The sequence below is a fragment of the Xenopus tropicalis genome, chromosome 6 (assembly GCF_000004195.4).
Source record: "Xenopus tropicalis strain Nigerian chromosome 6, UCB_Xtro_10.0, whole genome shotgun sequence".
Taxonomy (NCBI): Eukaryota; Metazoa; Chordata; class Amphibia; order Anura; family Pipidae; genus Xenopus; species Xenopus tropicalis.
Genome location: NC_030682.2, coordinates 24832105 through 24843130, shown reverse-complemented (window position 1 = coordinate 24843130; position 11026 = coordinate 24832105). Strand labels below are relative to the sequence as shown.

Sequence of the window (11026 nt, the reverse complement as noted above, 5' to 3'; positions counted from 1 at the left end):
AGTACAGGTACTGTTTTATTATTACAGAGAAAAGGGAATCATTTAACCATTAAATAAACCCAATAGGGCTGTTCTGCCCCCAATAAGGATTAATTATATCTTAGTTGGGATCAAGTACAGGTACTGTTTTATTATTACAGAGAAAAGGGAATCATTTAACCATTAATTAAACCCAATAGGATTGTTCTGCCCCCAATAAGGATTAATTATATCTTAGTTGGGATCAAGTACAAGGTTCTGTTTTATTATTACAGAGAAAAGGGAATCATTTTTAAAAATGTGATTTATTTAATTAAAATGGAGTCTATGGGAGATGGCCTTTTAGTAATTCTGAACTTTCTGGATAATGGGTTTCCGGATAAGGGGTCCGATACCTGTATTATTTGCATAGACAAACATACAGGTATGGAATTTATTAGCTGGGAATTTGTTGGAGTTTTTCCATAATTTAGATCTCCATACCTTAAGTCTACTAAAACATTTAAACATGAAATAAACCCAATAGGATTGTTTTGCCCCAAATATGGATTTATACAGCTTAGTTACAATCAAGTAGCAGGCACTGTTTTATTATTACAGAGAAAATAGTACTGACTGCATCATAAATACAAAAGTCAGTGCATAAATCCTCTAGTGGCCAAAGAGGAAAATGCTAAACAAATATAAATCTGCACCAATGTTAAAGTTAAAAAAAATCTTCTCTTAATTATAATCCATTTAAAATGTATTCAAACCCCATACGTCTTGCCTAACGCATTTCATTCTTACCCAGTACTTAATCATAGGCTCAAGTGAGCACCATTAGAATATTTACGTCCCCTTTGAATTTTACACCATTGTATCAACAATAATCTACTGGCTGGCAAAAAATGCTTAAAGATCAGTTAAGCAAATTGCAATTTATGCTCTACTTCACAAGCAAAAGTGATTATATTTAAAGGAAAAATATATTGTGTGTACAGTAAATAAAAATGGGCAGACTCACCAAGCCATTTATCTAAATTTTGGAAGGTAAGCTTTTATTGCTCATTATGGAAGACTGACTTGACATATGGTGACCGGCTCGTAATGCCATAAAAATCAAATATTTATTGATCTGTAATTATACCATTCCCCACGTGCTTTGTTAATGGTTCCAGTTTAGGAACAACTAACATTTAAACAAAATAAATTAATCATGGGGTAATTAGGCCGACTCTCCTAACACTTAACATCTGAGCACATAGAGAACAAAATCTGATATCTAAATATAATTATAATTCCATCAGGTAACATGCTATCTTCTTGGCAGAGATGTGCACCATTATCAGCTAAACTATAATGCTTTAACGTTCTAATGTGAAACGCAATGTATTTTCCTAACCAACCATTTTTGTTTGTCCTTTTTAATAAAGCAAACATTCACAATGACTTTTAAGAGGAACCATTAGGCTAATGTCACATGGGGGGTTGTGTCTGTTGTTTGTCACCAATATTTTTCCAAGGCAATGTCACAGTGACAAATGTGGTGCTGTCTACGCGTCTATACTTGTCTATACTTGCCTATACTTGCCCATACTGGCCCATACAGGTGATTTGCCCATAGCATAACCAACAAGGATCTCTTACTGCTCGCCGTACCGCTGTAGGATTAAGCTTTCATTAGCTTTATAAGTGAAGGGCAGTGGATGGGGGGGGGGGGGGCTGTTGTTAAATGAGGCATTTCCTCCTATTTTTGCCTATATGTTACCCACCCACATAGATAGTAAGCTCTATAGGACAAGCACCTCCTTCCGCTTAAATGTAATTGCATATATGTCGTATACATGAATTAATGTTCTATTGTACTATCTTTTCTATTAAATTGCCGGATTTACTTGGGGGGGGGGGGGGGGGGGTTGACAGTACATTAGATGCTAAGTTTCCTCAGGTTGGAGAAAAAAGTAGTGCAGCATTTCAACTCCATCTTACTTACCTTTTACAGGTGACCCTAACACAGATTTCGATCGTAAAGTACAATACCTTAATTTTACTCTACTGTGCATGTAAGTCTGCCAATGCAGAACTGCCAAAAGTAAACAAGATGGCGGCACAATGCTGCAATACTTAGCAACTGAATTCATTTGGGGTTCCTTACATATTAGCAGCCAACCTATTGTAAATGTATTAACATATGTAAATACTTAATATTTAATCATGGCTGTTTTATCTCGCAATTGTAGATTATGTTCTGTTACCAAAGTTAGACAATCCCCCATAGTAACGTCTTTATCTGTTTTGGATTAAGTTCTTTTGTATTGATATCAAACAAGAATGCTTCTTCCAAAGAAATATTGTTATTCCTGCTTATATCTATAAATACAAATATGGAACAGAGGTATAGTGTTCTCAAAATGAATATTGTCTTCATGTTAAGAGTGGAAATAGTAGCTACATTATTATTATTAGTAATTTTTAGGGATTTTGCCAAATCCAGGATTTGGTGTGTGATTAGGCCACACCTCAGAACTCTGCTTGATTAGGGTTTGGTTGAACCAATCAGTCAAACAGGATCTAAATCCTTAAAGAAGGAGAGGCATTTTGGCATTTTACTGCCAATAGATTAGCCACAATAATGCAAGCTAGAACAATATATTTATTCTGCAGAAAGCTTTACCATACCTAAGTAAACAGCCCTAGAAGCTCCCTCTGTTTGTTTAAGATAGCAGTTGCCATTTTAGCTTGGTCATAGTAGCTTCCAGGCTGCAACTCTGGCTGCTGGTGACTCAGATTACTGCACAGTTTGGAAAAGGAGAGAGATAAGATGAGAGGGGGAGGAGGAGAAGGAAAAGGGAGGGGGAGAAAGGAGCAAACTGGGCAGACTCACTCCGTGCCTTTAAGGATTTTTCTGAGATACCGAAGGGGGAGGAGGAGAAGGAGAAGGAGAAGGGAGGGGGAGAAAGGTGCAAACTGGGCAGACTCACGCCGTGCCTTGTTGATGTATTTTTTGTCTGATACTGAAGAACATGTATACACAATGAAGAAAAGAAATCCTGTGTTTCTTTATAGAGGACTCAGTGCAGCGTTTCTGTGAGTCCTTATGGCTGTATTTACATAGACCTTTCTGATACCTATCTTTCTCCTTTTAAGTTGTGTGGCTTTAAAGCGCTGGGCAGCAGAATGCAGTTATTTTCTTGTTCGCAGTTGATGTGTTTTTGTTTTATTTTTATGCAGCCAAATCTGGTGTGGATTTTGTATTCTTCCAAACTCAAAAATGACAGTAATGGCACAGCCCTAGGCATTTTTCTTCCAGTACTCTTAATATGAAGCAGCCTGGTATGCCTACCTGTACAGTGTATCCCTGCCACTACTGGGACCTGACGCTAATTAAACCAGCATTTTCTATAGTATAAATAATTAATTTGTGTTAGCTTAGTAAAAATTTGAGTTGACTTAATGGAGCTTAGTTAGCATTTAAGTAACATTACTGGGACGCTAGATCTGGTTTCCATTTGCTTTATTTTAAAGAATACACATTTCACATATCTTTTTGGTTGATTGAATAGTGAACCCGGAGAAGTCTGGGTCAGTTTTACCTTCCAAATGACACCGTAGCATTTTTCTTCTCTACTGTTTTAACTCTCATTTTTCTTGAGGGAATTTTTCTGAGTGAAAAATAGAAAATACACCCGCTTTCCATCCCATGTAGTAGCAAGTGGTGAATGGAATACTGGTGCTGAGCACATCTGGCATGGAGCATGAATACCCTGATAGGTTATCTTTCTGCACTGACCTTATTGGATTTTCTCTTTGTCTCTCCAGTTCTGTCATTATATTGGCTGGCTGATGACTTATCTTTAGAGGTTTCACTTTACTGACATGGGACCATCTGGGGCATGCTATGATAGTTAAAAAAACTGGAATAAATACCAGGCCGTGAAGAACCCCAAATGCAATAACTAGGCATGTAAGCTTAAAGAATGTTTTGAAGATATAACTCTCTGCAACAGAGAGGGCCACAACCCCTAGAATTGTTGAGAGTGCTCCTTGTACTATGGGATATCCTAGAACATGCAAAGCATCAATCACCCTTTCTTCTGTTTTTTCTTTCTTACTGGAGAAGCACGCGTAGGCGATATGTGATGAAAAATCAACCGAGAAGCCTATGCATATAACCAGTGTGATTAGTGAGATGGAGTCTAGATTAACTCTCCAGAAAGCCATGAAACCAGCAACTCCAACTATTATAGAAGCAATGGCAAACGTCACCCACAAAGAACACAATGGGTTTGGGATGAACAACAAAGAGACCACTAACATTACAACAAAAGCCACAATCATATTTTGGACAGCGCTCTGAATGATTAAAGCGTACCGATCCAAGCAGATAAAAATGGGATGGTACACAAACAGCGGGATGTTGCAGCTGGCAGCTATTCCACGCAATTGGGTTGCCATGTTTCTCTCATCAATGGCACCGACTACATTAATTGTCTGTACAAAGAAACGGGAAGCTTTGATTTTATTCCCCTCCTTATCTATATCTTGCTTGAATTCTGCAAAATAGGCAAATATTATATCCAAATTATTCATAAAACCATCCTTAGTTATTATGCTTACATTTAAAGCTTTAGACATATGCTCATAGGTTCTCAACCAGGACTCTGTAAATTTCTTGTCTACGTAAGAATTATTCTCTAGCTTCTGCATGCAGCTTTCTATCTCTTTAGAGGTTTGGGGTTCCCAGTAAGCTATTTCACTGGTAACAACCACCATAACCCTGGGACCATAACCTGCAAAGTACAACGCCTCATTAGTATAATACTGACTGAGATAAGAATTGTCATTGGGGAACTTCTGAATATCAACTCCCCCTTGTAACTTAAAACAACCGTAAATACTAATAGCCAGATAGCCAAGATAGACAACTACTGTCAGTAATTTTGTCCACTGGTTTGTGAGAAATACCCCATAATACTTATGGAAGAACACTGTTACAGGGTGCTCAATTTCTATTCCCTCCGATGTTTCAAAAGATCCACCAAGGCAGCACATTTGATACATAGTGTTTTGACCGGATTCCTCTGTATCGTTCACTTTCACACAGATAAACCAATGTCTATTGTCGTTTTCCAGTTTTCCATTCAGGGCCAGCACTGCACCAAAGAAAGTGATGCAGTACACGTAGCAAAATACAAGTGCGGTACCAGCGTAGATGCAGAATGACTGCACAGATGGGAAGTGAGTCATTATCCCTATGTAAAAAGCCAGGACATCAGTGAGAGTGGTTATGGTTATGGAGACTGCTGCCTCTTGGTATGTTTCAGCCATCCGTTCCTCTAGGGTAGCCCGCATTTTAGTCTGCTGCCAGCAAGAGATAATAATGAACATATTATCGACCCCAGCTCCTGAAGAAAGGAAGCATATTCATTATTACAAAATCTACATATTGGAGATATTAATGTATAATTTGTCACAATCTGGTCCTAATTAATTTTGTACTTGGAATTATAAGTTCTATTTTCCATTTTCTACAGAGATTGTAGAAGGCATGAGAACAGATGGATAGATGAGATAGATTGATAAGGACAGATTGAGTAAGTATAAGGGAAAGAATGCTTAGAAATAACAGAGGTGCTTGCATCAGTTTCAAACATCCTGTTGTACCTATTACTTGGAACTAACAAGAAGCTCAAAGGGAACCATTTACTTTTCACCTGCCATTGAGCAGTAGTAAATACTGGCTTCCTTTTGTGCTCTTTTTTGCTCCAACAAAATTCTATGCAATTGAAGGGCTTGTAAGTGAAATGCCCATGTTCTGGGATGTATGGTAAGGGAACTCAGGAAATATTTTGTAAATCAACCAGTACAATAAATATGATAGCAGAACACATTGTGGTACTTACCCAAGATAAGAAATGGAGCATTGACCGCTGTTATGGCAAAGGGCGCCCCACACATTAATAGCAGGCCAAAGCTGGTCAGTATGGCTAACCCAGGAGAAATTACTCCAAATAAAGCCACCCAAATCTTGTTTCTCACGTTGTGGCATCTAAGGCAAGGAGGCAAAAAACAGAAATATTAAGCAAATACATGAATAAGTCTATGTGATAATCTGGCAAATTCTGCATTTCATTTATCTAGTGTCTAAAAGCGCAGTTTAAAGAACTTTCAGAATAAGAGAAACAAACTACATATGAAAACAGATCACTACTCAGGTGTTAGTAGTAAGAGTTATGTTCCACTTCTGAACCAATGCCATTTAGTAGAAGATCTGCCTTATTCTGTAGTGCCCTATCCAGTACATGTATGAAGTATTAAGTTACTTTTTAATGTTATGCCCAGTACACAAAATCTAATACAGTCTCCAATATACAACAGTACCATCTAATTCTGTCCCTCATACACTGTACCTAATGTTACTTTATAATACTGTGTCCAGTATACCTAGTATTTAGGGTACCAGCTGGTCTGTAAAACTGTCTCCAATATACATATAACTTCAAAAATATCTAGCACTGGACTTGGGAATGAGTGTGCGAAGTATAATGCAGGAATGCCTGAACCCTGACTTGTGGGGCTCTCTATATTTTGCTACTGCTCTCACAGCAATTGGTGGGTTATTTAGTACACCTGATTTAAGGAGTTTTGGCCTTAGTATATAATCAGACTTCATCCAAGGTTTGCATCAGCCATTCAATGATAGTTTCAAGAACATGTAGGATGGTATGTCAACTTTTACCCAGTGCTCATACTGAATGACCTTCAAGTTGGCCTTCTAAAGCAGGGCTGTACAATATAAGGCTTGTGGGCCAGATATGGATTATGGATCCCAGTGCTTAAAGACAACATAGACTTCACTGTATCATCATTTTAAATAAATCCAGCCCTCTAACATTCTATATGAAAAATAGTTGGCCCACTACATGTTGGACAGCACTGTTCTAGAGCATCTAGGAGAACAAAATGTCATTAACTCCTAATCTAACTCCAATTTGTCTTCAATCTGGGTTGCCTGTCCTAGCCATAGAAATAAAATGTATGTATATATGTATATATATATATATATATAAATGAATACCAAAATCTACAGAAGATAAAAAAATAGGTATATATTAATATATATTTATCATTTTTACCCGTCAGTTGAAACAGAAATGGAATAAAGCTGACCTACCTCACACAAGAGAGAACAGAGAACAAAATTGTCACAATGAATGTTACTGAGAAAAACGGCATTGCTCTTTTCGCATCTTCTTCAAGCTGCTTTTGGAGTGAAACTGATGTATAATAATAAACCTAAAAAAAGAAATAGAAAAGTATTAATATCGCTTTTCATTTTATTCAGAGAGCTATAGTAAAATATATTGGGCTTACCATAGGAAATCTACCCAAAGAGCTGGTCTCAGGGGACACGGCACAGGTAGAGAATAGTGAAGGTGTACGGGGCCAGACTCATATGCACAAGGACTCCTATAAATATTCATGTATCTGACTACCTAAAGAAAGCTAAGTGGATATGTACCTGCTCATATATGTACAGTAAATTAAAAAGATGCAGACATGGAACCATTGCCCTGTACTCTAATGTTATCACATGAAACAGTAATAGCAGTATTGGGAGCTCAACTCTCTGTTAACTTACCCAAACGGGTATCAGGTGCAAATACTGGAAGAACCTCACCTTGCATGGGGGTCAATATCCAACAGCACAAAAATCCAGTAGCACACTGAAGTTGCAAGCCGTGTAAAAAAGTTATTATTTGCCCAAGTACATACAAAAAACAAGAGCAACGTTTCGGGCCCCTCCAGACCCTTTCTCAAACTCACATGAAACAGTAGCAACCAAGTTTTAGATGACTTAAGGACATGCAAAGCCTACATTTGCCTACAATGTATATCAGTTGGGCACGTCTCCCCCACCCAAATGGCATTATTTGTACTGCATATATGCCCTCCGTTTGCCAGCACCATCACATTTTCCTAAAGCAAATAGCAGCTTTCACCCGGTGGCTCAGATACATTTAAATCTGCAAACAGCATACACACACACAGACCCTTATTCAGCATACATTTCATCAAGAATACAAGCTCACACAGGCACAGCTGTCTGATAAAAGTTCTGCTTTGTTTGAGCTGAACTCAGGAGAGGAGGTTTTAAAAATTCTGCTTGTTATCTTCTATTCAATAAAAAAAAATAAATAAATAATACTGTTCCTGAAGCCCTGCCCACCGTAAAAAAAAAACAAAAAACTTTTTACAGAAGATGTCTGCGTGTGGTCCTACTAACTTTTGTAAAAAGTGTTCTATTAAGGCAGGCGAAACTGGGGACAGGCATTGAGGTGGGAATTGAACCAGAAAAAAACAACTTTTTTTTACCTGAACTGATTTTAGTTGCAACATTTGTAGATGCTGGGGGAATGAGGCAATAAAATTGTTGAGCCACTTTGTGTTGTTGACTAGTTGTTGTTCTGTGTCTTCTCTCAGATAGTAGACAAACCTTAGTGCCTGAGCTCGTAGCACAGTGTTGTCTGGGCCCAGTGTAACACCACCAATATATTTTCCCAGGAATACTCTGTTCTGGAACATGGGATAGGTTATGTTGGTCCTAATTGTGCCATTTTGGATTAGGTCAAGCAGAGGGTTAGCAGAAAAGCATGTAGAGCCATTAATCAGGGCACATAAACTCTGGAAATGAATTTCTGAACCTAAACTCAAGCTTCTCACTGCTGCGTCCAGCCTCTGCAGTTCCTCATATTTGCTCTTATTTAAGAGATTTTGTGACAGGCTGACAATGATGATTGAGGCAAATGAACCTTCGTTATAAAGTTGTCGTGTAGAAAGATGCTCTGTGTTGTTCATTGGGAAGTGTGTCCTGATGAAATCCCCCTCTCTCTTTAATAAACTTCCAGGCGAAGGAAACTCATTCTCAAACATCATGATTTGCCTTTGCTCCAGAAAACAAAACCCTACTCCTGATCCAATAGAAAGAACAACAGGCACAACTATAAACCACCAAGGATACCTGGCAATCAGTCTGCCAAGACTTCCAAACCCCCTCGACAGAGGTTTCTCCAAGCAGTCAGTGTTACATCCATTCATTTTCATCTGATTAAACAAGAAATGAGAAAAAACAAATCACATGAACATCGTTTTTCACACAATTATATCAAGAATTAAACAAGGGCAGGTTTGTGACTTGATCAAATGTCCATGTGCAAAACAGCAGCCCTTGGATTATAAACTCACTGTGGGAGGGGTGTTAAGCTAGTCGTGCAGATAACAGACAAATGAGAAAAGAACAAGAGATCATCATTCACCAAGGCTGACAGGATCTTTGTGTATCTAAAGTATTTTATTAGGATGAGTGAGACTATTTTTCTGACTGGTGCATAATCTGTGTGTGTACTTATATATAATATATATATTTATTTAATCAGATCTAATTAGATTTAGCATTTTATATCACTAAGGTTCCCTTTCTCAGGTGTATGCCTATTCAATAAAATGTCATAATAACAAACCCTATAAGGCTGGACCCTAATAGGGTTGCCATTACCGTCAGGGGTGGGTCTGTGAGGGGGTGGGTTCCTGATAAAAGGGGTAGGGCAATGAGACAAAGGAGCGGATCCAAGGCAGACTGCACTATCAGAGGGGAATTTCTTGAGCAGAACGTGGAATGGTGGAGCTTGAAGAGATTTGTGGTAGATCGGAGCATGCCAGGGATGGGGGAAAAGTAAATTGCCAGTAAATTAGTAATACCGACTCTGGCCTCGGCTGGTATTTTACTGGCTAGGCTGTGAAATGCTAGGCTGGTGGCAACCCTAAACCTTTAGGTAAAATTTTAGTTAGTAGTGAAGGCCACTACTGAAATTGAGAGACTTTTCAATTCATGTGATTGCCCAATATGCCTTGATGTGTTTTTCAGGTTTCATTGTACCTTGGCAGAGCTGAGGAGATGCTGTTGAAGTGTGGTGTACAAAGAGAAATATAAACTGGTGATTGTAAAGGTTTGGTAAAGCAAGCAAGGGCATTGATGTATAAAGTAAGGGGAGAATGTAGGTTGGGGTAAAGTATTTGCCAGCCTTTATTTCAGGTGGTACCCTAGGAGAGTTTTTGGTGGCTAAAAGCTGGGCCTGATTTACTTTTGGGAAGGGGAGTGTTTGCTTTTTCCAGGTCAAAGTATTCCTCTGGCTATTCAGTATTTGGTCAGGGGGGTGTCAGGTTTCCCTAGTCTTTAAAAAGGGAAGCCACCACAGGTTCTGTCCCTTTTGGTCCCCACTTGCTGGAAGAGGTGGTGTGCTTAAAGGTCTGGGCAGAGGTAGGTCCAGTAGGGGTAGAAACTGTAGGGGTAGAAAGGCAGGATCATGGTAGTTAGTAGAGTAGCCAGAGACTCCAACAAGGAGGCCAGTTGGGATAGTAACCAGTATAGGGACTTAAGCAGTTAGGCTCAGGGATAGGAGATTCCTGGAGTAATACACCATTGTGAGTTTTACCTAGTGCTGGGGATTGCTTCACCAAGGCAGTGTGGTTACCCTTTACTCCAAATGTAAAGCAAGAGGCCGGCAGAGAGGAAAGGTTCCATGTAAGGCGCTCTGTAAGGTAATCCAGCTGGGGAAAATAATATATTGTAAAACCCTGAAACTGGCAACTTCTTATTATTCAAATGATTTGGGTTGTGTGATCCTCTTACAATTTTTGTAAGGTTTCACCTATTTAGCCTCCCTGGGCATCTAAGCAAGTAAAACCACAAGATGTCATTGGCATGTGAAATGGTTTTATGTCTCACACGTCTCATCACTGACAGGACCCTCAAAGGAAAACCCCTTGATTACCTCAATACATTATAACGTCAACTCCTCAGACATGTTTATATATGTCTGTAAAGAAAAGACTACAATTAAGCATTATAATTGGCCCTTATCTAAATCAATAATGGTTGCTTGCGTGTACTTTGATCCATACAGTTAGTGATATCACTTAGCAAGCCTGAGGAGGCTCCCTGCTAAATGGCACAGACGCCCCCTAGCGCTTACATATAGAGAGAGCGCCTCACTGACACCGGAAG

The 11026-nt window shown here is 38.9% G+C and overlaps 1 protein-coding gene across 1 annotated transcript; it reads right to left on the bottom strand.

Moving 5' to 3' along the window:
- Positions 1–3460: 3460 nt before the first annotated feature.
- On the bottom strand, positions 3461–9069 carry ptchd3 (patched domain containing 3). Its single transcript, XM_031903989.1, has 4 exons — positions 8152–9069; positions 7136–7257; positions 5865–6010; positions 3461–5366 (listed from the first exon to the last, which is right to left on the bottom strand). The coding sequence occupies exons 1-4, from the start codon at positions 9064–9066 to the stop codon at positions 3601–3603; spliced, it is 2949 nt and encodes a 982-aa protein (XP_031759849.1). The 5' UTR covers positions 9067–9069; the 3' UTR covers positions 3461–3600.
- Between the last annotated feature and the right edge of the window lie 1957 nt (positions 9070–11026).